At 35.8% G+C, this 25,967-nt stretch overlaps 1 protein-coding gene across 6 annotated transcripts in view; it reads right to left on the bottom strand.

Annotated features, from left to right (window-relative positions):
* LOC126948346 (EGF-like and EMI domain-containing protein 1) overlaps positions 1 to 23,114 on the bottom strand; it is a 126,952-nt gene extending 103,838 nt beyond the window's left edge. For 5 of the 6 annotated variants that reach the window (XR_007723402.1, XR_007723405.1, XR_007723406.1 and 2 more), the window contains exons 1-5: positions 22,803 to 23,114; positions 12,506 to 12,643; positions 7,854 to 7,976; positions 5,687 to 5,807; positions 5,124 to 5,318 (exon numbers count right to left, since the gene is read on the bottom strand). Coding sequence is in view for 1 of the 6 variants with exons in the window: in XM_050780040.1 (XP_050635997.1) it covers positions 5,758 to 5,807; positions 7,854 to 7,976; positions 12,506 to 12,643; positions 22,803 to 22,920 (429 nt within the window). In the remaining 5 variants the exon portion in view is untranslated. Of the gene's footprint in view, positions 1 to 5,034; positions 5,319 to 5,686; positions 5,808 to 7,853; positions 7,977 to 12,505; positions 12,644 to 22,802 lie in introns of those variants that run through there. The other variant, XM_050780040.1, reaches the window with a different exon arrangement.
* Positions 23,115 to 25,967: the final 2,853 nt, after the last annotated feature.

Here is a 25,967-nt window from a genome sequence, read left to right as displayed (position 1 = left end):
TATAAAGACTTGGTTTCCAGACCTCTATTTCAACCTAAAAAAAAAAAAAAAAAAAAAAAAAGCAGGAAAAATAAAAAACACAGACCCCCGGTTTACTGGTCCCACAGGAGTCCTATTAAGGACTCCTCAGGATAGACAAGAATGGAAAGGACAGGCTAGAAAGGTGTCCATCAGCCGGAACAGGTTTTATGCCTGTCCCAGATTCAGGACAGGACAAATAAGAAAAACTTGTGAAAATCTGACTCACTTGTATTGCAAAAGCTGGTCCTGTGTAACTACTAATAATAGAAAGTAAAAATAAGCCACAAAACCTTGGTATATAACCATGTCCTTTGTCCAGCCCTGTACCACAACCCGATATTCGGAAAATTGCAACCTGGTTCGTATCAAGTTTGAAGATGCGGCAAAATCTGATAACAGATAAATAACAACAAGGTTAATATAGGGTCTCTATTTATACCAGCACAACCCGCCTAAAATTCCCCTCCAAATCAGACTATTAGTCAATCCAGACACTGCCCCTGTTGTAGTAAGGCCAAACCAGGTTTTATTAGAAGCTAGGAAGCCCCCGGTTTCCATATCGGAGAAGCCCCAACTAAAAGCTCCTCAAAGCAACTCCCCGCCCTTAATCTCCCTCACCCTCGCCGACATGTTAGGAATTAAGGTAGCGGCTAGAGTTGAGACCGGGACAGCAGCCCTAGTGCATGGTAACCATCATCTGCAACAACTTAGAATAGCCATAGATGAAGACCTTAGAGCCATAGAACAATCTATCACAAAACTTGAAGAGTCCTTGACTTCTCTGTCTGAAGTTGTATTACAAAACCGACGAGGACTAGAAATTGTCCTTCTGAAAGAGGGCGGGCTCTGTGCAGCCCTGAAAGAGCAATGTTGTTTTTTTATGCAGATCATTCAGGAATAGTTAAAGATTCTATGGCAAAACTAAGAAAAAGATTAGACAAGAAAAAAAAAGAGAGAAAATCTCAACAAAATTAGTTTAAAAATTAGTACAACCAATCCCCTTGGCTTAGCACCCTAATCTCCACCATCTTAGGACCCCTCATCCTGCTCACCCTCATCCTGACTTTCGGGCCATGCATACTCAACCGCTTACTCACCCTTATTAAAAATAAACATAGTACATGCTATGGTTCTGACCCAACAATACCAGACCCTCAAGACTGAAAAAGAGGCTCAAGATTGAGCCTCTGACACAAAAAGAGGAGGGAATGAAACTAGGCCACATAAAACTTAGAAATTAGGCCTCATAAAAAAAGAACTTAAAAAAATTAACACCAGGTGGCTCTGGATAGGGTCCCACCCTGCCTCGATAGGGTCCCACCCTGATAGGGTCCCACCCTGCCAATTCCGGGAAACAACCTCATGGGGTCCCACCCTGCCAATTCCGGGGGTCCCACCCTGCCTCGAAGTTCCCGGAATCAACAACTCCAGGAAAAAAACCTCATAAGGTCCTGCTCTAACCAATTAGAACAAGACACCTTGCTCAGGCCATAGACAGACCCAATTACCACGCGCCTAAAGCTTTGTTTGAATTTCGCGCCTTAAGCTGTGTTTGAACTTGTGTTTGCCTATATAAACAGCCTGTAACAAGCAGTCGGGGTCCCAGGGCCAACTTAGAGCTTGGGACCCTAGCGCGCTAGTAATAAATAACTCTCTGCTGTGAATCTCGTGTCGGTGATCCTTCGCGGCGACCCCTGCCCAGGAGGGAATCGACAGTTCGGTTCCAACATGTTCATTCATGCACTGGATGCCTCCAGTATGGAGAAATTCAGAATGAATAAGCATGAATAGGACCTGGCCAGTGAGCTCTCGGTCTAGTAAAGAAGATAGAAAATGAACATAGTGAACTCTAATCCAATGTGGAGAGAAAGAAATTTTTTAATCCACTCAAAACATAAATAGCTATGTTATTCTGAGGCCATTAAGTAAAGCGTCATGCAATAGGCAGCAATAGGCTTCAAGGATGACAGTTTAGCAAAAGGCGCAATGATGAAAGTGCAGCACATTAAGTAGTGAGTGGTTCAGTTTGCTGGAAATAATAGGTTAGGCGAAGAGTTATGACTAGGACAAAAAGCCAAAAAGATTTTTGAGAGTCTGATGGTCACCAGTGACTGGGTAAGATGTATACACTTTATATGAAGGGAAAGGGACAAAATTTTTGAGCAGCAGAGAAACATGATCAGAGGGATGCATGAGGAAGATCCTCAAAACCCTAACTAGTTATCTTGGTTAAACCATTTCACTATGTTATGACTCAAGTTTTGCATCTACATCATATAATAGTAACAACAGCTGTGTTCTTCCCATACGTAGAGAGTTCAAAAGAAAATCTGTTCATATCATCTTCCAAGACAATCACAAAAACTAAGACAAAACATTTATATAAATAGAACTCATAAGATGAATTTAAAAAGAGAAAGAAGAAACAAAGATAGTCAATACATTTTATTTTATCACTCGGAAGTTTGAACTCCTGAAAGCATACCTTCATTTAAAATATGGAGGAAAGGAATTTTGGGCAGAATCATTTTTAAATCTTTGAACTTACTCATGAGAGACTTGTATTAAAAAAAAAAGTCATTAACTGTGTTAACATATTTTTAAAAAGAAAAAGAACAAAAAAATACAAAAAGCCAAGCAGCAAACAGTCAAGCAAGTCCATTTAAATTGCACTTTGTAGCACAAATCCTTTCCTTTTTCCTTCATTGGGAATAGCTTGTCAGGGCCTAATGATTTATTTAAATGGAGGGATTTTTATAGGCCTAGAATATTAGGATCCTTTATTAACTTTTACATTCCATGGATAAACGAGAGACAGCATGTCAAGTTTCCTAGGGAACACAAAATCTCCTTTTTAAGTCACATTTTCAGTTTAAAACTTAAGCACTTCATAAGCATTATTTAACCCCAACAAATAAATTGTCTTCTTGTCCTTATCAGTTGCTTACTTTATTAAAATATTTTGGGGAGAACATATGTAAAGGAGTGGTTTGGGGTGCTTGCCCAATTCTCAGGGTGCCACTTACTTTCATTACAAAGAATGCCACCCCAACCTGCTGGGCAGGAGCATTCACTCTTTCCTTCCTGGCTCTTTCCTGCATTCATGCAGTCCTTGCAGCTCAAGCTGCAATTGTGTCCAAAGATGTGATCTAAACAGACTGTAATGTGATACCATCTTAGCTTGCCCACAATCATCTACATAACTAAAAATCAAAATAAAACTAATTCCCTAAAAAAAAAAAAGATCCTTGAGCATAGTTCCTAAAGAACCTTTAAAAAGGACAACAGCAAGATACAGCTTTTAAAATAAAGCTTATTTTACTTTTTCCAATTATTACATTGGAATATTGTCCCTAAGAATACTTAGAATCTTTAGGAATTTCTTTTTTAAAAAAGAAATTATCATTGATTTGAGAACAAAAAATATAATCAATGTTCCTGAAATTTTGATGCTTTTTCTTTCAGGATTTTTTAAGTATAGTTTTGTTTTCTGAGTAAATCTTTTTATTAAAATTTAATATGTAGAGAAGTACACAAATCTGAACTGTATACTTCAAACTTCTTTTCACATTGCAAATAACTCATGTAAATGCCACCCAGATCAAGATACATAATATTACTAGCAATCCAAAATCTCAAAGGTGACTTGATAATTTTCAATCATTAATTTCATAAATTAAGCACTGTGGTGATCTCTATCACCACAGATTATTTTCCCTTTTTTTGAACTTTTTATAGGTAGAATTGTAAAGTGTGTACTCTTTGGTGTCAAGCTTCTTTCATTCAACACAATGTATGTGAGATTCATGCACATTGTGTATGCAAGAGTTTATTTTTTATGGTTATATAGTATTCTACTGTATTAATGTACCACAATGTATTTATCCATTCTCTTTTTGAGGGACATTATCATATCGAATAAAGGTGGAGAGACATGTATTCAGTTGTTTAAGGCTCATTCCATTTTAACTTTTGTCCTTGTTTCTAGGGTAGGGACTTTAAGATGCCCTAATTGAAAACTTGGCATTTTTACCAAGGCCCTTCTACTTTGGCAGGCCTGAGCTCCATGTTCTGCCTCTCCATCATCATGAAACTGCTGATAAATGTGCTTCACTCTTCAAACTCTTAGCAGCTATCTTTCAGATTCCTGGCACAACCCATTAATTGGCAAATGGCATGAGGAGAAAAGCATCTGAGACCATCCTACTTCTTTGGTCTTCTCTTCTTTGCAGATCTTGGCCACTGAAGTTCTGATTGCTGTTGTTGCTGCCCCCAACTATTTCTCTTCTGACTTTGATTAGCCAAAACATCAGAAGTTTAATTAAGAAACATTAAAGTACTTCTATTTTTATATAGAGACATTTATTGATATTATTATGATTTGACCACTGCATAAAAATATTTCTCCTATTTTTCTGAATACATTCTAAAGCAATCATAAGCTTTGATATTGTTAAAATACAATAAATAGAGGGAGAACAAAAAGAACAGCTCTGTTTTACAAAGGAAAAAAAGAAGAAATGGACTGGCTGCAAACAGTTACTTTTGATAGACATTTACTTTGATCAGAAGTCGATGCTTGAGCTCTGTTGTTTAGATATATAAGAAAACCTGCTCACATTTTGAAGATTTTTTTGGTCCATTTGACCATATTAAACAATTAGTTCTCTGCATTTTAAAACCTAGAAAGGAACTACATTTTAGGGCTATTTAAGGTAAATTTTAACTATCTAAAGTGATTTCTAGTGAGATTTTAATAGAAGAATTAAAAGATCTCAATTTTTCTCCCCATTATGCTAATTTAAAGATATTTTTCTGCTCCATTTTCCTGTATTAACTTCAAGAACACCCCTCCGCACTGCACCCTCAGTTCTACAAGTACCTACACAGCACTCCTTTATTGTACAAATGGAAATAAAAAAGACAAAAGATGATGGATTTCATAGAAAGCTCTGAAGAAGTGACTTTGGCCCTACTTTTCTTGCAAACTTCATATTAAAACATATGATAGCATTAAATATTGATAGTAAAATTGTCTACAAAAATGTAGCAAGTTATCTGAAAATAAAAGTGAGTATAATAAGGTAAATTCTTTTACACACCAAATTTGTGCAAAGCAGTCAGTTCTCTACAAGTATCTTTTTCCTCTTCCTCCTCATCTTCTTCATCTTTGTAGGTGGGAGGCAGAAAGGTAGCAACATAATGAAGCTGTTGAGGTGGGCTCTTGAATAGAAGACCTGGAAACCTCACAACTTCTCATTCCTCTTCTTCTTCCTCTAGCTTATCATCATCTAAAGCTAAGGCCATAGAAGAAAATGTGAGGTTTCAACCTGGTTAAAAGAAGGAAATACTGTGCAAAGGTTGATAGAGAAATGAGAGAGTTTGAACTAGACAGCCAAGGCAGGGGGTGACAGAAAGGTAAAATGCTTTGAGATGGCCATTTCAAAAGTCTATTGTAAATGAAGGTGAGAAGCTGCCGGCACACAGTTAAAACTGTAGCAGAGAGAACAAAAGAAAATAAGGAAAGATCTTAGTCTGTGAAGGCAGAAAGGGGACGGCAGGTTGAGTTAAGAAATATGTGGCCTCCATTGCTCCAGAAGAACAAGATGAAGGTGGAAGGAGTTTAGAAAAGATATTAATACAATAAAATTCTTCAGTGACTTACAGGTGCAAGTTTTTCTGTCATTTCCAATTCTGTAACCTTCTTCACAACTACATTCGTATGTTGCCACAGAATTAATGTAGTTGGTCACAGACTATACTGACATCCAGACACTCATCCACATCTAAGAAAATTTAAACAGTATCTGCTTTTAGGCATTGAGAGATATGATATATTTTATGAAGTAATAGACATATTTGTGTTCCTCTTGTGACCTTTATTAAACAATAACAATGCACTGCCACATACACAGCAAGCATAGCCCCCTAAACTCTTTCTCAAGTCCACTCAACCAATTATTTTTCCTTCACTCATTTTCAAGTTTATTGTACTACACAGACAAGGTATTTCTGAGACCTTGTTTGTAAGGTTTAGATGAAAAACTTAAAATAAATTCAGGCCGGGCGCGGTGGCTCACGCCTGTAATCCCAGAACTTTGGGAGGCCGAGGCGGGCGGATCACAAGGTCAAGAGATCGAGACCTTCCTGGCTAACATGGTGAAACCCCGTCTCTACTAAAAAATACAAAAAAATTAGCCTGGCGTGGTAGCTGGTTCCTCTAGTCCCGGCTGCTTGGGAGGCTAAGGCAGGAGAATGGCGTGAACCCGGGAGGCGGAGCTTGCAGTAAGCTGAGATTGCGCTACTGCACTCTAGCCTGGACGACAGAGGCAGACTCCATCTCAAAAATAAATAAATAAATAAATAAATAAATTCAATGGTCTCAGGCTGTGTACCCTTTTGTAGAATGTTCATTCACTCTCGAATTATTCAACATACATGATAGAAAACTTATTCTAGGTGTAAGTCAGTACAAGCTTTGTGGACAATTTTAGAGAAGAAAGAATTTTAGGCCTTGATTGCATGCGACTCACTGGTTTATGACCAAGTCTGTGTCCAGACTTTGGTCAATATGTTCGCAATACTATAAGTTCATGTATGAGCTTCTAAGCTTTACCTCAGATTGTTGATGCCTTTTCCATTTGCATGCGTGTATGCAAGTATGTATGTTCATGCTATACAATCATCTCTTGGCTCATTCTGCTTAAGAGCAGATGGTACATGAAATTTTAAAAATGTTTTTGGCTCTGTTAATTGAATGTAATGTGGTAAATGGCAATATACTCTACTGTGTTTAGTATATATAGATATCATAGTTGTGTGTTCATTGCTGTTATCTTCATTGCAAGGCTGGGGAACTTGGCTATCTATCAACTTTGACAGAATTCTGAAATGTGTTTCTTTAAGCAAAGAAAAACTAATTTCTCAGAGGCATTACAGTCTTACGTAATTTGATTGTTATTGAAATAGATATCAATCTTCTAATCTTTGATTTTAAGAAAAATATGGTTCAAAATAATGGTAACAATAATATAAAATGAAAATTTAAAGATTAAACAATTAAGGTAAACTTTTAAAGTAAATTACAGCAATGGTTACATGAGCTATTCCTAATTGTATAAACAAAGTCAACAAACTCTACTCACTAAATTCAAAGTCTTATATTAAAAAAAAAACAAGCAAAAAATCACCTGAAAGGTAGGTGAACTAATTTTAACATGCAAGTTAAGAAATATAAACGACTCATTTTAAAACTTGCATTAGTTATATTAATATTAGATATGTAGGGATTCTGGTACAGATTTGGACTGTGGCTTGTGAACTGATGATCCTTTTGCTCTTTAACTAAAAAAAAAAAAAAAAAAAAAAACTCATTCAAAATGTCTTCCAGTAACCAACTTTCTTATTCCAGTCAAGTTTGCCATAGGTGGTTCCTTGGGCAGTGTGCCTTCCAGAATCTCTCATTTGTCTTTAATATATATTAAATTGTGTGAAAGGGATTATGGACCAATAAATATGATAATAATAATAGCTACTTTTAGTTGAGTAATTTTTCTATGTCGGCCACTGCACTAGGCACTTTACATTTATTATTTTCCTTAATTTCCCCACTAATCCTATTATTGTCATCACTTTACTGATGAGGAGCTAAGGTTCATAGCAATTAAAGTCACCCAAGTTTATATGATAGTAAATGGTACAGCCACATAGAAATTCAAGTCTCTTTACTGTGAAAGCCTTCCCTTGCCCACCCTAGCCCTCCACCTCAAACATTTCTCCTGCTTTATTGCCCTATCACATCAATTATTTCTTGTTAAATCTCAGGAATTTACCATCACATCCACAACCATCGGAACTGATCTGAAAGCCTTCCTGACATCTGCATTCATAGCCTCCTAAATAGCTGATGCAGAGCTGGTCACAGCAGGCTTCTCCATTCTCACATTCATCAAGATCTGAAGGCGAAAAGAACACTGCTGTTACTGCAGAGACAGGAATTTAACGATCCTATAGAAGCACTGAGAAGCTACACTTCTAAATTAAAACCGTTTTACTAATCATTTTCTATTTCTCAGGCCATGTAATATAAACAGCGAAGAAACCTTAACACAAAAATAAGGAGACCCACTTTTGGTTTATGTTTCTTCATGCTTCGTCTATGCCTGTTATTTATTTTAAAAGAATGTAAATAATCTCCAAATGCATCTATAGGCATAGGAAAAGTGATCTCTGCTATTTTTCCAGTTTAAACAGTAATTGGACTGAATAAACAGAGAAGTTGAAGAACAAAAAAACAGCCTAAGAAAAAAGAGCCAAAAAATTCCATTTAGTGAACATTTGACAGCTGCAAAGAGGAGACAGTCTTAGACTCCATAACATGTTTGTTCTTCCAGAACTTCAGATCAAAGAGTATTCGCAAGCAAATGTTCCCAACTGCCTGACTGGGAAGGCAAGTGGTAACTACAGTTCTGAGAGAGGGGAGAAGACTTATTTTAAGTATTATGTTTTAAATTATAGAACATTTCAGAGCATTTGTTTGAATATTTAGATTATACTGTGACTGGGATGAGTGAGGTCTGGGGTTTTTTATTCCATCTGTGACATCATTACCCTGAAATGTCCTGTTAGGTGAGCAGTTTTCTAAGTAAGGATCTTTAAGCCTTCTTTAGCTCTGTTATTTCAGAATTCTACAATCCTGAATGCTTCTTATTAAGATATAACTGCCCTGGGGAAAATAGAAACGCACCAGAAGATGTCAAATTGTAAGTTTTCAGCCAAAGGATAACCTATTTAACCTGAGTTTTGAGGCAATCATTTCCAACATAATTGGCCAAGGAAGTAGCAACGGACAGTTTGCCCCTGCTTTCCTTAGGCTGAACACCTGGGAATTACTTGGTCAGGGTATTTTTGGCTCTAGGCCTTGGTTCAATTCAAACCCCTCTGTTTGTTGAGCTATTAAGGTGAGTGGCCTGTCAGTGCTGAGTTTACAAAATCCTATTGTTCCATAACTACATAAGCAGTCACAGATAAAAAGGGTCAGTGTCTCAATTAACCCTGGAAAGGGTATCAACTCAAGAAAATGAAGACAAGAGAAAGAAAGGAAAGAAAATACAATCAGTCAATCAAGGTGAAAGGTCACCATAAAATATCTAAATGGAGGTCATTTAGACATAAAACATTCTTTTTCCCACAAAATGTCAAAAGCAGAGCTATTCAAAAAATTATAAATGATATTTTTTCCTTTTTAATATTAAACCTTCCTTTTATTAATCCTTTTGATTAAATAGCATGATGTAGAGAATAAAAAACGTATTAAAAAATTCATTTTCAAGGCTGGGCATAATGGTTCATGCTTATAATCCCAGCAGTTTGGGAGACTGAGGTGGGAGGATCACTTGAGCCGAGAAGTTCAAGGTTGCAGTGAGCAGTGATTTTACTACCTGCACTCCAGCCTGGGTGACAGGACGAGACCCTGTTTCAAAAAACAAACAAACAAACAAACAAACAAACAAACAACATCTAGTAATTTCTAAAGACCAATTATTCACTAGTGTAAAGGTAATTATTCATTTGGAATGTACATATACATATTTTACTTATTTGTCTGAGAACAGATTAATGTCACAGCTGCTTCATAAAAAACAGTCATGCATGAGGGAAATCAGGATTTTCTTTTTATCTTATATTAGTATCAACTTTGAAAAAATATATACGAGAATGTACAAAAATTGTGAAAATAAGTCAGCCAGTCAGCACATAGATAATTAAACCTATCCAAAGGCAAAAACTTATTAAGGCTAAAACCTAGAGATGTGTTAACACAATTTGAAAGATAGGTACATAAAATGCAAGTGTCTTACTAGCAATGAAGTCACTAAATTTAACAATTAGCCAGTTATTAGAAAATATTTATTATTTCTAACTTTATTCAGTGACTATGTATAGGGAAGAGATACAGAAGATCAAGTTTTTCTCTTTTGATGCTTTTCTGAAATCAGAGCTGAAATGTTTCTGTGTTTTGCCTGGCTGCAATTGGTCCTCTACTTTTGATTAAGGCTAAATTTTTATGTATGGATTAATTTCGGTACAATGGTAAAATATTTGGCATATTGGCCAATTTAGGAAAAATATGATCTTTAGAGAGAAGGACAATTAGAAGAGAAAGTTAAGCAAAACAAAAGAAAATGAAAGATTAAAGAATATTGAGGAAATATTAAGCATAACAAACAAAAACAAGCAAATAAGGTATCATAATTCCTCAATGATGACAAATCACTGCTTTAGGAACTTGGAAGTATTTTCAGAATCAGGACACATAGTAACGTAGGTTAATACTTGCTATTCCTATTTATAGAGGGAAGCAAAGATCTAACAAAATAAAATTTAAAAGGAAATTTAGAAAACAGATGATGTTAACAGTGGAAATGGCAAGACATTTTAAGAAAGGCTTGTGATGTAGGAAGAATGGCGTTTCAGATGAGTTCCAAATGAGGATGGCATACATGGGACAAACTAGAAATAGCCCCAGAGGACTGTTAATAGAAAAAGAATCCAAAATGGATCACAAAATGATAGACTGAGGGACTTATTTTCCAATTGTGTGATGCAGTGTTGCTCCTTGCTATTTGAGAACAGGGCATTTTTGAGTCCTGTATGTTTGAAGGCTCTGGTGGTATCTGAGAAGACTTTTTAAAAATCTGAAAAACTTTTAAAAAGCTTAAAAAATAATGTTTTAGATGAAATGAAATTGAATTCTTTATTTACTTATTTTTGAGACAGGGTCTTGCCCTGTCACCCAGGCTGGAGTGCAGTGGTGCAATCAGAGCTCACTGCAGCCTCAATATCCTGGGCTCGAGTGATCCTCTCACTTCAGCCTCCCAAGTAGCTGGGAGTGTACCACCATGCCTGGCTAATTTTTAAATATTTTGTAGAGATGGAGTCTCCTGATGTTGCTCAGGCTGGTCTCAAACTGCTGGACTCAAACAATCCTCCCACCTCAGTCCCCCAAAGTGCTAGGATTACAGGCATGAGACTCAGTGTTTGGCTTGGGTTTTCTTTTTATTGTTGGAAAAATGAAATTAACTTGAGCCATAAACAATATAACATTGTCATAGTGACGGCTGAAATTTCATAAATATGCACTTTTCTACATTATGACCCTGGCAGATGCTATTTTTTTCTAGTTATAAATAAGAACTTTACTGAATGGTATTTTTCAAAGAATAAAGAAAACACCAAATTTAAGTTGCAAAGAAAAGGTTTGGCAAAATTCCAGTTTCTCTTATCAATACTCAAAAGAGGAACAAACACAGAGACATAGAAGGAAGGAAGGAAAAGGGAGGGAAAAAGAAGCAATCAAGGAAGAAAAGCCTTAATTTTTTCTATGGATACAAATCTTATCAAGGTAGGTAAAAAATAGTAAGCATAGTTTTCATTAAATAATAAGAGGTGAGGAAAGCAATTGGCTTCAATATGTTAACCACTGTAGACTCGAGAACAATATTGAAAGCAATGTTGGACAAATAAATACAATGGCATTCTTTTGAATTTATAAAACCAGAATACTGCAAAATTTCTTGAGTTTCATTCTGTGTCATCATACTGCCGAAGTAACATGTCCTAAATATTTAAACCATTGAGTTTTTTGTACTTCAAATTTTCTCTATCTAACCATATTGAGTAGCATGAAATGGTCAAAGGATTTTGTATTGTTATTTTTAACAGAGGAAATATTAAGCATAACAAAAGAAAACAAGCAAATAAGGTGTCATAATTCCTGAATGATGACAAATCACTGCTTTAGGGACTTGGAGGTGTTCTCAGAATCAGGGCACATAGTAAGGTAGTTTGATACTTGCTTTCCTATTTATAGTAGATATTCCTTTTTCTCAGGAATGTTTCATTATGAAGCAAAACTGCGGTGCAATTTTATTTTCTTCATTGTCTCAAATGATATAAATTCTATTAATATGTTGAGAAAGTTAGCTATTCAAAATGGATTTGAGCTGGGAATTCCAAAGAATGAATTTTTTTGTCATCTTTTAGAATACAGCTACTTGCCATATCAAAGTTGAACATACATCCCAAACATTATCAAGCTGAAAATCAATGCAAATAATTTAGTTTCTGCTTGAGATAGAGAACACTGGGGTATGTGATAGCATTTGTTGTTGGAATTACAAATTACATTAAATAGTTGGATAGATCACGGAATATTTTCCTGAAATAAATCTATTAAGGGCATATATTTCATTAAAGTGTTTTAAATCTCCTTTAACTTCAAGGTAAATATCTAAATGTAATGGTATCTTCTACCAGGTAATCCTTCTTTTCCATTTATTCAGTAGCCAGAGACACTCTTCAATTTATTTATCTTTACAGTTTGAGAGATGTGGCTCACAGTATAGCCATAAGTACTACAGATTAAAGGGCTAAATGAATCCAGAGCAACTTTTGAATGAAGATGGCATTTACCAAACATTACCTATGCACATTTTCTCATCAGAATCAAGCTGGTGTCCATGGTTACAGGAACAACGGGGAGTACCAATTGCATGTTCATGGTGATGGGAACAACCACCATTGTTCTTTTCACAGCTATTGACAATTTCCAATTCAATCCCTTTCCAAAAAGAGCAAAATAGGATTATTAGCATAACAACAGAGAAACCTGAATATATGTCAATAATGTTCTCTCTATTGAGAGGATGACAAACTTTATTAGAAATCCATCAACACTCTATACATATAAAAGTAAAAGTCTGAGGGTTATTAAGCATTGTAAATGCCTATACCATATTATATACTAATAAACATATAAATAATGTTGAGTAAGTGATACAGAAAGGTAACGATGAATCCACCACTGGTTATTAAACACCTTAAAGGAAACATGTTTTGGGAATTTTCAGTATTTTCAGGGTATAATAGGTGTAATATATATACATATATATTAAATCAATAATCAGAAATCAAATAGGTTGTTTGCCAGCTGACATTTCTGTTCTCGAGCTAATAGAATGTTATTATTTGTGATTTTTAGGGTCTATGAGCACATGAAAATACTGTTACAAAGTAACCTTGGAGCAAAGGTGTAAACATAAAACCAGTGATTTAGTTGATCATGTGTAACTAGGGTCATTTGATGCACCAAATGAGGAATCAGCTTTGATTTATAATGAGATTTATATGAGAATCACTTATTACATAAACAAATTGTTACTGTGAAAATCAATTTGGCTGGTACATGCTACTAATTTCAGGCGTATTGGTGGGCATGAGCTTCAGCAGATGACTGCCAATTGTCCTGAGCACACAGGCATTATAGTCTCTCATTTTCTAAGTGACAAAATGAGAATTACAAAAATGTTTAGAATCCGTGTTAAAATATAGAATTTAGATACTCTGAATGGCATTTTTACCACTGAAGGTCTACCGGTCTTTATTTATGTTGTTTGAACATACCCCTTCTTACTGAGAGTGCCTACACTGATTCATTTCCTCTAAGTCTTAACTCATGAATCATTTAGAAGAAAAAAAGCTGGGGGAAAAAAAGCAACAACAAGACAAGAGTATTTGGGATTGTGACACTCCTTGAAAGCATATGTCACCTCATAAACTGCCTAGACATCCGCTACAATTCCAGAAATCATCCGGCCCAATCCCCGGCATCCAGTCCAGGGCACAGAGCAGCCTCAGATGCTCACAAGCACCCAGGGCACATCCCTGTCATTGTGCCCATCCCATTGTGCCACCATCGTCTTACACTCCCCAGCTCATAACAGATGTTCAAAATAGGTTTCGAATGATTGAATAACCAAAAGAAGGAGTATGCTAATCAATTTATTGTTAAAAATAAGAACTCCTTTGGGTTTAGAAACAGCTAGTTTAGGACTAATCAAAATCAGAAAGCTAAAGGAAAGCTTAGTGAAGGGAATTGATATTTTTCACGATACATTAACTTATACTCTTCAAGGGAACATATTTCAAATGATGTCTCTGGTTGTGGTGATTGGGACACACAGATATTTCTGATACAGAATTGAAGTTTTTTTCTGACATATGCTTGCTATTGCCATTCTTACAAAGAGACATTTTTAAGTATTTATGAACTATATTTGGTATCTTAGAGTCTATCAAATTAATCTTCATCATTTCTTAGAGAGAAAAGTAAGGTCAATTGACATGAAATCACTTCATTAACAGTTATGGCATTGTTAGTTTTAAAAGCCAGTCTATATTATGCAAGGTATCATATGTACTTATTAATCTAAATATTATGTCTTTAAAGTAACATAATTTTTGCTTAGGATCAGAAAACTGAGGTTCAGAAAGGATAAAAGACTTGCCTAAGGTAGCAGAGCTGGTAAGAATCAAAGCTTTCTAATCCAGAGACGTTTTCCTATATAATATCATTTGTAAAGCGAAAATAGCTAGGTGTGGTGGCTTACACCTCTAATCCCAGCACTTTGGGAGGCCAATGTGTGCAGACCACTAGAGCCCAGGAGTTTGAGACAAGCTTCAGTTACACAGTGAAACCCTGTCTCTACAAAAAAATACAAAAAATTAGTTGGGCATGGTGGCACATTCTTGTAGTCCCAGCTACTCAGAAGGCTGAGAGGTGAGAGGATTGCTTGGGCCGGGGAGGTCGAGGCTGCAGTGAGCTGTGATCTTGCCATTGCACTCTAGCTTGGGTGATAGAACAAACCCCTGTCAAAAAAAAAAAAAAAAAAAAAAAAAAAAGGAAAGAAAAAGAGAAAATAATTCGACTAGCAATATAATCTATTTCACTGAAATGTAGTGTAATATTTTTCCTAAGAGAAGTTAATGTGACATAATAGAAAAAACACAACATTTAAAGTTGGAAGATCTGACACTTTGTAGCTGTGTAATCTTCAATTATTTTAAATCTCTGATCCTCAGATTTTTTTTCCACTGTTAACAGAGGGATCGAGTTGCACTAAGGTTTGGAAACTAGTGGCCTGCAATTATATGGGATTTGATTATCAAGGTGTTACAAAAGTTGAGAAAATTTTAGGATTTCCACCATTTCATCACAAATTAAAGGTCTCCTATTTTTTTAAGCCAATAGTCCATGTTACATCCATTCCAAAATATAGCTTGAGAGTCTCTTATAAACTTAAAAATACACCTATCATATGACCTTGTGATGCCAGCCCTAGGTTTTTACTGAAGAGAAAAAGGTTTTTTAAAGCTATGTTCATATAAAAACCTGTATACAAATGTTTATAGCAGTCTCTTCATAATTGCCAAAACCTGGAAACAACTTAAATGTCCTTAAACCAACTGTAGTATATCCATACAATAGAATACTACTCATTGAAGAATAGAACTCTTCATATGAGCAACAACTTGGCTGAATCTTAATGGCATTATATTGAATAAAAGGATACACACAGTTTAATTCCATTTATATGACATTCCCAAGGAAACAAAATTCCAGTGAGGGAGAACACATCAAGTAGATGTCGAAGGTTAGAGGTGGGAAATAAGTGACAAGCCATGGGGAGCACAGGGAGTTTTCTGGGGTTGACAAAACTGTTCTTAATCCTGATTGCAATGGTGGTTACAGAAATCTACATATTTGTTAAAATTGTTATGATTATATACTGAAAATGTTAAATTTACTAAGTAAAAAAATAAATTAAGAGGCAATATAACCCTCCCTAGATTCCACATTTTTCTCCATTTACTGCCACATTGCCGAATTCTTAGAAGCACTTGATACCGTTGACCATTTACTTCTCCCCAATTTTTTTCTTCAGAAAATCACATTATCCAAGTTGTCCTTAAACCTTACTGGACATTCTTTTTCAGTCTTTCCTGTCTCTGTGTCACATTCTAGTTACTAAATGTTGGAGTCTACAGTCTCAGTTCCCTCCTGCTCACTCCTCCAGACACCCTCCCTTTGTAGGTGACCCCATTCTTGCTCATGGCTTAAATACTGACATTTACATGTTGACAAGCTGCTCACTCAAGCTCTGACCACCATAAACTTGTAGACTTTTCTATTTAGTTAGAAAATAGATAGAAACTACCTACATGTTATTTCTACTTGGCTCCTTAAACTTCACACGGCAGAAATAGAACTCATGATTTCTAAACATACCCTATATTTCACTTCAAAACCTGTTCTTCTATTGGACTCCCCATTTTGGTAAAAAACATTCTGATTCACCTGTTTTCTAAAACCAAGAATTCTTCTTGATTTTTCTTTTCCTCACATCCAAATCAGCAATTCATCTCAGCTCTCTCTGCAAAATAAATCTCAAATCTACTGCTACTAGCTTAATTGAAGCCACCACCATAGCTCACCTGAATGACTCTAATCTTGCTTTTACAGACACTCCCTACTGCCCATTCCCTACAGAGTAGCCACAGTAGTTCTTAAACAGTGAAAATCATATGATATTACTGTTTGTTCAAAACCACCCAATGCCTTCTCATCACATTTGGAATAAAATCCAAACCCCTTGTGGTGGCCAAGTCTAGTACAATTTGATTCTTCCCTTTCTCTGCCTACTGCTCTCATCGACTATCTCTATGACTTGTTCATTCTTTTCCAGTCCACACTGGTTTTCTGTTTCCTAAACCATCAAGTTCAGCCCTACCTTAGGGTCTTAGTTATTACTGCTCCTTTTTCTTTGATCTTCTCACTGTATATTAACACTATATAAGATGATAGTATACATTTCTTTGATTGATTTCCTGTTTTCTATCTCCTCTGTAGGAATTTAAGTTCCTTAAAGGCAGGAACTTTGCCTGACTTGTTCATCGTTGTATCTATAGTGTTAGGAACAGTGCCTGGCACATGGTAGGTATTCAGTAAGCATTTGTTGAATAAATCAGTGGGTCTAGTACACTGGCATCACACACCCTCTAGGTGACAGTTAGCTGGAGGCAAGCAATCAAGCAATAGCTGTCCTCTCCAGGCCCAAAACTCCCTCGCCAGTTCAAAACAATCCCTACAATTTCCTATCTTTTATGCTTAGTCTGCCTTACACATTTATATTTATTGCCTGTCTTATGTTGGTGTTAGAGTTTTGATCCCTGGATTAGGTTATATTTAAAATACTGAAAACTATAATAAATTTGTAATATTAATTGATTTTTTAGGGGGGAAGACAGGTAAAAGTATCCATTTGAAAATTTTTACATAGGCTTCTCTTATTCTTGCTATTTTCCAGTGATATTGCATCAATGCAGCTTTAGACTGCTGGTGGTAATTTGATTTAAATATAAGAAATACCATGGTTACTTCTTTAAAGACATACGGGACTAAAAAAAGTGCAAACTCAGATCTATAACTACCTACTAGATGCAAGCTGAGATTTTGATTCTTTGATTCAGATGATAAAAAATGTTTTTATTATAGTACTTTAAAAATCATACTTAAAACATTCTCATAAGTAGCAAATATATTGTTTGCTTGATAGATAAGATGTACATTAAATATGTGTGAAATATGTTAAACTATATTACATATTGCTTGGTAATGTGAAGGAAGCATGCTGTAGGTGGAATTTTCCAATTTCTAATTACAAGACACTGATAGCTAATTCATAGTACACTGTGAAGATTCAGTGGTTATACTGCAAAGTGTTTTGAGACCTGCTGAGAAAAAACCACATAAATATAACACACTGTTCTCTAAAAAAAAAGTATCATTTCAAAATGTACTTTAGATGATGGGCACAAAATTCATTGTTAAATATCATCAGGCTCGGCCGGGAGTGGTGTCTCACGCCTGTAATCCCAGCACTTTGGGAGGCCGAGGAGGGCGGATCACGAGGTCAGGAAATCGAGACCATCCTGGCTAACAAAGTGAAACCCCGTCTCTACTAAAAATACAAAAAATTAGCCGGGCGTGGTGGCGGGCGCCTGTAGTCCCAGCTACTCGTGAGGCTGAGGCAGGAGAATGGCGTGAACCCAGGAGGCTGAGCTTACAGTGAGTGAGAAGAGATCACGCCACTGCACTCCAGCCTGGGCGACAGCGGCAGACTCCGTCTAAAAAACAACAACAAAAATACATATATATATATATAATCATAGTCTAAAAGGACTTACTCCGTCTACGGGTTTTGAAACAACTCAAAAGACCAGTTTTCACTAGGAAAGATTTGTATTTCAGTTAGTAAATATTGAGGTCTGTTGAGGACTACAGAAAGAGCTTAGCCAAATATTCACAAAAGGAAAATAAATGTAAAAATAAACTTCTACCAAATGTATTCAACTGTAGAGCAAATTTCTTTCCCAAGTAAATTCTACAGAGAGCATGTATGTACCTCTGAACTTATTATCATTAATGACTCCCTCTTTCCTGATAACTGAGGGAGCACCAGTCAGATTGTAAGATGTTTAATTTCATACATTTGTAAAATATACTCATCCCCTATACCTCTGGTCACATTAAAAAGCCAAAAGATTTAAGGCAAAGAAAAATCCTTCCACGCTTTTCTCGGCCTGAAGGGACTCCTTCAGGCATTTGAAGAAAACAAAACAAAACAAAAAAAACCCCTGACTTCAGAGGAAGTTGTACCTTAATTAGTAGTCAAATTTCTCTCCCATCTTATTTAGTTTGCTCTTTAAAAGGAAAATATCACTGTAGCAAAAATGCAGTCTTTAAGCAATAAAAATATACCAACAGACCTTAAGGAGTATAGAATTAAAGACACATAGAATTTTATGTCGGAAGGAAGAATGAGGAATTTAGTTACCCTAATAATATCTCTTCATGAAAGAGCTCAGGTAAGAAAGCTTAAATATTTATTTTATATATCACCATCTTTATTTGTTCCTTCATTAAAACTAACAAAGAGACATAATGTTTATAAACACATGATGAAGTTGAAAGGATATTATATCTGACGCAGGAAGACTCTAGTTCAAATCCTAGTTCAGTCACTTATTAATTTTCTGTCATTGAGTTGTTGACTTTGGCACTAAATGGATGATTGATTAATATGTGAAGAACTGAGAAGAGGCTCTTTGGGATTGAGACTCAAAATCAGCATTTCTGTTTTGGTTCTACCAAGTGGGAAATGCCTACCAGTCATGCAGGTAGTGATGCCGAATAGTTAGTTTGGTATATTCACGTGTAGTTAAAAGGAGAGCAGTTCAATAAATTTTACATTGAAAGAAGGGCCAGAGATGTAAAGAAATACTAGAAAAGTGTAATAACACAGAAGTGAAGAGTGTTTCAAGAATGAGGGTAATCAGAAGTGTTGAAAACTACTGAGAGGTCAATTAGGATAAAATTGAAGAAGCTACCATCCAATCTGGTAGCATAGCGGTCATGGGTGACAAGCGGCAGAGCAGAGGTGAAAACTTGATTAGTATGGGCTGATAAGAGAATGAGAAAGGAGATATTGGCTAAAGTCAGATACTAGCTTTTATGAAATATGGACTCATGTGAAAGTACTTTAAAGACAGAAGACACTTGGTCATGTTGTTATGCTGGTGAAAATGATGCAGAAGAAAGAACTGATAATTCAGAAAAGAGGGAGATAATTGCAGAAGCAAAGATCTTCAGATGTGAAGAGAGAATGGAATCCAAAGCTCCATGGAGAAGATGACCTTGATAGTAATAGGGCTACCTGCTTCATATTAATAGGACTGAAGCCTTTCCATGTGATTCTACAGGAGACTTTGTTTTAATTGCTACCTTGGATGATAGTTTGCATTTATTATTTGATGACCTAAGAGATGAGATGAGGACAAAGGTCAAAAGGAGGGTGATATAAAGCTTTGGAAGAGAAAGAGGTGTTAAACACTTATTTTGATGACGGTAAAAGTAGATAGACATATTCTGATAGTATATGTTTGTCCACCCACGCTGCTTAATCATTTAAGATTTATGATCCTGAATTTAAAGCAAAACCAGTTAGTATGGTTGTTTTCAACATAGTAAAATTTACCTTGTAAGGTATAGTTGTGAACTGGAGAAAGAAGGGAAGAAGTCACTGAGAGAAAGATAGAGTCTGAAGATGAAGAAGAAGATGAAGAAGAAAAATGAATTTTTGATGTACCAAGACCTCTGTCTCTTGATGTACCAAGAGTCAGAGATGGATACATCAGCCATAAAAATAAGAAAAAAAAATCTGTCATTCAAAAAAGGACAGAAGTAGAGATGGGTGAGAATGGGAAATGTTGAGGTAGAAAACATTGAACTTGAGATATCAGATAGATTAAAGCTTAGTAAAGTAGAAAGTGTGCTCATCTGCAGATTAAGTAATGGACCAGTGGGGATGACGTGTGAAGAGAACATAGTTGTAATAGTAACTATAGCTAATAGCTCAGCATATTAACATTTTAATACGTTCCTAAAAAGGGATATATGTAGTTGTATAACTGAGCCTAGGGAGGAAGATGCTAAGGTTATATGACATGGATCATAAATTTTTTGAAGAGAAGGGATAGGGAAATGAATCAGTGGAAGAAAAGACAAAGCAGGGAAGGAGTTGCTCAATAGGCATGATGAAAATCAATGACGGAGGGAGGGAGAGGGCCAATGTGGAAGATTCTCATTAGAACATCCAATGCATGAGGCATAGTATTGCAGCTTAGAGCTGCTTCTTGTACGGTGGTTCCTTCACTCCTGCTCATTCCTTTTTTTTTTTTTTTTTTTTTTTTGAGTTTTACATTGGAGTTATTAGTGTTCAATAAATATTGCGTGGCAGAACTGACAAAGGAAGGCAGACTTTTTACAAAGATCTATGAACCTAACAGAGCCCCAGGTCAGAAAACCTGAGGTTTAATCCTTGCTAACGACACTACAGATTGTTATTCAAACCATTTTCCATTGACTCTGGGCCTCTGTTTTCTCATCTATAAAATAAAAGGGTTGGATTTTTAAGCCTTCATCCACATCCTTCTCAGGAGCCCTTGCTTTAGCAAGACACACAATGTAATTCTTTTGTTTATTACTCATGTTTAATACCTGTAAAATGCCACATATTCCCTGGGCTTTGACTGTTGCCACTTACTGTAACATTGTTTTCTATCAGCTCCCAGCTCAAAGCCAGTGTGGCAGGCACAAGTGAAAGATCCCATAGAGTTTACACAGTGGTGGCCACCGTAAGAAAGACCTTCAGCACACTCATTTATATCTGCAGGAAGACAGACACCACAGCTATGTCTTAGGAGCTGTAATGATGACTTACTGACAAACTACAATAATGGACTTATGCACCTGCGCCCACTTGACCCCCCACCCCCAACAGTCACTGTAACAGTAAGTACCACATAGGTTCCATATTCTTTATATAAAGGAGCATTTGTAAATAAGCTGACTGCTTCTGACATTACCGCTAGTGTTGGTCTTATGTTCTCAAACACTTCTATTAGAACTTACTAGTATCCATTAATAAGGAAAAAGAGAAAATGAAACAAAAATGGGCCTAATCTATTCCTTAATAATACAGGGAAGAAGTCATTGTAATTTGTCTTTAGGACTATCTCCTTGATTTAGATTAGTATGTGTGGCCATGGCAAGGCAGATAAGGGGCCTTCATATTTAGCAATCCATGGTTTGTGTTATACATATGATTGTCACAAGGGAATGCCACTTAGACCCTGATACCCTCTCTCTCTCCTGATACCAATAGTCAATTCTATTCAGTGTAACTTCAGTTGTGTGGCTCAGGTGATCTCTCCTTCCTCCCTTTAAGGGGACAGGTCTCACCATTTTTTTTTTTTTTTTAAACTGGTTCTTCCTCCATACTATATATCATCCCCACCAGGGTGCTTAAGAGAAATACTCATTCTTCTGATGTATTTGTAATAGAACAGGCAAGCAGTAATTCTGAGGATAGATTTTCTATAAATAATGTATCAGATGTTAAAATAGAAGTTTGAAAGGCAGTAGACAGATAAATATACACATCTATATCTATGTATGCAAACATTTGTCAATTTTCCTCAAATATTTATTTAAGATGATCCTATTCTGTACCAAGTGCGGAGCTAGATAGGTGCTGTGGAAACAGAGGAGCAAAGCAGAAATGTTCTCTGTTAGAAAAGTGTGTTTAAAAAATCCACAGAAATTATCATCTTAATTTTGACCTAAAGAAAAAATGAAAACACAAATTTCCATTACTAATTGTTTTTCATAGTTTTTATCAGTCCCATAAGTCATAATTACTTTTGTAATTACTCCAAATTAATGGTTTCTCATTTCATGAAAATATCATGATAAAAAAGTGATTTCTCAAAAGTTATTAAAACAAAGACTGCCCCAGAGAAATGACTTAATTTATCAGTTCTTGTGAGGGAGGAATTTATCACTTTCATCTTTGAATTAAAGTATGTCTGTTTTGCTATTTCTAGGAAAGAGAAATGTGTAATTTTGTATTTATAGAGTTCCTTCCTTTTTGTTTTAATTATTCCTGACTTCTGAAAACACTTATCTGCATATACTTGCTTTTCAAAGGTTATCCCCACCTTCTGTAGCCTATAATAAAAAGCTTCATGTGTGGTTATAGAAGATTTTGAAATATTAATTCTGGAATTCACTTCAGAATGAGAAACAAAAAGTATTAAGTCTGGAACTATCCTATGTCATTTTATAAAATGTTACTAAGAATTTCACTGAAGTTTGATGGTATAAAAATAGCTTTCAAATGATCAAATAAGAATTTAAATGTTCCTTTTTAAGAATAAATGAAAACACCTTTTCTCCTAGCTGTTCTGACTATTCAAAACTGAATTACCACAAAATTTCAAACAATTACACAATTAAGTCATCAGTTTCAGTTTCCTACCTTCACAAATGTTTTTGTCTTCAGACAGCTGGTACCCTGCATGGCAGGCACACCTGGCCATGCCATTCTCACTCTGACATATGTGAACACATCCATTCCCACCTGTGCAGGGGTCCATCTCTGAAAGCAATTAAGCAACGATAGTGTATAATTCATTGAGCTCAGAAAGATGTACAGAGTGAAAGGATGGACTAAGAAAAGTAAAGAGAGCACTGGGACCAACGTGTTTCTCACATAAAGATGGTAAGGACTCCAGAGAGTCCTTTCCTACTTTCATGTGAAACTCATTTAAAGAAAGCCTTTTAAAAATGTTTGTACAGCTGTTGTTTCTATTTTTGTTATTTAATTGTATATAACAGTTTTACATATTTTGGGGGTACATGTGATATTTTGAAAACTGTATACAATGAATAATGATCAAATCAGGGTAATTGGGATATCCCTCACCTCAAAACATTTATATTTTATTTGTTTTGGGAATATTAAAGCTCTTTTCTTCTAGCTATTTTTAAATATACAATAAATTATTGTTAACTATAATTTCCCTACTGTACTCTTGTACACTAGAGCATATTCCTTCTATCCAACCATGTCTTTCTATTCCATAACCAACTTCTCTTCATCTCCCCACTCCTCTTCCCTTCCCAGTCTACTCTCTACCTCCATGAGACCCCCTTTTATAGCTCCCACATAAGAATGAGAACATGTGATATCTGTTGTTGTGAGCCTGGCTTATTTCACTTAACATAATGGCCTCCAGTTCCACGCATCATACTGCAAATGATAAGGTGGAAAGTTATCTCATGCCCATGGGTTGAGAGACTTAATATTGTTAAAATCTCTATACAAGCCGAAGCTTGATTCCAATGACATTCTTAACAGAAATAGAAAAAAAATCATAAAATATATATGGAACCACAAATGTCTCTGAATAGCTAAAATAATCCTGATCGAAAAGAAGAAAGCTGGAAGCGTCACACTCTCTGATTTCAAATTATACTACACAGCTAAAATAACCCAAACAGCATGATATTGGCATAAAACAGACACCTAGATGAATGGAACAGAATAGAAAATCCAGAAATAAATCCCCATACTTACACTCAGTTGTTTTTGACACAGATACCACGAATACGCATTGGGGGAAAGGACAGTCTCTTTAATAAATGGTGCTGGATAAACTGGATATTCATATGCAGAAAAACGAAACTGGATCTTTATCTTCTACCACATGCAAAAATCAACTAACAATGGGTTAAAGACTTCATTATAAGACTTGAAACTATGAAACTACTAAAACACTAGGAGAATGCTACAGGACGTTGGTCTGAGCAAAGATTTTGGGGGGTAAGACCTCAAAGACCTCGAAAGCACAGACAACAAAACAAAAATAGACAAACAGAATTACAATAAGCTAAAAAAGTTTGGCACCGCAAAGAAAACAATTAATAAAGTGAAAAGACAACCTACAGAATGTGAGAAAATACTTACAGTCTATTGATCTGACAAGAGATGAATAACCAGGATATGTAAGGAACTAAAAAATCAATAGCAAAAAAAACCCAAAAAATCAATGCAATTAAAAATGGGCAAAAGGCCTGAATGGACATTTCTCAAAAGAAGATATACAAATGGCCAAGAAATATATGAAAAACGATTCAATTTCACTGATCATCGGGGAAATACAAATGAAAATCACTAGAAGGTATTACCTACCCCAGTTAGAATGGCTGTTATCAAAAAGACAAAAAGTAACAAATGCTAGTGAGGATGTGGAGATAGGGGAATGCCACTACACTGTTGGGAGGAATCTAAAGTAGGACAGTAACTGTAGAAAACAGTGTGGAAGTTCCTCAATAAACTGAAAATAGAACTGCCATATGATCCAGCAGTCCCACTGCTGGGTATATATATTCATAAAAAGGAAATCAGTACGTTGAAGAGGTACCAGTACTCCCACCTTTATTATAGCACTATTTACAACAGCCAAGATATGGAATCAAACTAAGTGTCTATCAGTGGATAAACAGACAAAGAAAATGTGGTTTACATATACAATGAAATATCATTCATCCATAAAATCCTTTTTCATTTTGGATCTGAACCCTCAAATGTGAACAAATTAAATGTAGATAAAAGCCAAAGTGGAGTTAGCTTAATTGCACTCTTCTCCAAAGTTTATCTCCTGCCCTGTGGTACCCAAGTTAAGTAAAGAATCAGCAGGAACTCCTGCAGACTCCTCTGCTCTTTTTCCCCTTCTTTCCCTACCTTTTCTCCTTTGCACAGCAGGATCATTCATAGGTAAAACCTACTACCTTCTCTAGGTTCCCTCTGACTGTGGATAAGAGTTGATAGTGTGAGGAGAAGGAAGACTGGAGAGATGTGGGAGGGCCCTCGCTACAGCTCCTGTGGGGATAGTAATAAAGAAATTAAAATCCCATTGGTATTAAGTAAGCTGGCCTTTCTCCCCTTTACTTGTTCCTGTTTCAATGGATGTTAGTAATATTCTCTAAAAGTTCAAAGTAATGGGTGGCCACACATCCTATATGAGGACTACCTCCATACATTGCTTATTTGTCAGTCATTCTGGTCTGATTCTATGAATCCAGGCTTGTCTATCTTACACACTGCTAGAGTGGGGTAAGATAATTTCCACTCCTGCTCCTCTTCCCATACTTTAAAAAAATAATACAAGGTATAAAAAGAAAAACAATATATATAGTTACCCTGCCCCACATTTATCCAGTTTCAACCCAACCATTATGATATATAAATGCTTTCATTAGTTTCTTGTGAATGTTTCTAGACATTCTTTATGGAAATATAAATAATACAGAACAATATACATTGTTCTACTCCTTGTTTTTTTTGATAGAGAGGGATTGAGTTGAATCTGTAGATTAATATGGGGAGCATTGCCATTTAAACAATAGGATGTCTGATCTATGGACATGAGATATCATTCCATTTGTTTAGATTTTTATTTCAGCAATGTTTCCCAGTTTTCAGTATATCACTTTTGCTCTTATTAAATTTGTTCTTATGCATTTTTTTCTTTTTGATGCTGTTTTAAATGGAATTGTTCCTTAATTTCACTTCTGCATGTTTTATGCTAGTATATGAAAATATATTTTTATGTGTTGATCTTGTATCATGCACATTTGT

The sequence above is a fragment of the Macaca thibetana genome, chromosome 2 (genome assembly GCF_024542745.1).
Source record: "Macaca thibetana thibetana isolate TM-01 chromosome 2, ASM2454274v1, whole genome shotgun sequence".
In the NCBI taxonomy this organism is placed as follows: Eukaryota; Metazoa; Chordata; class Mammalia; order Primates; family Cercopithecidae; genus Macaca; species Macaca thibetana.
Note: the sequence above shows the minus strand (reverse complement) of the source record. Positions and strands in the feature narration are given on the sequence as shown.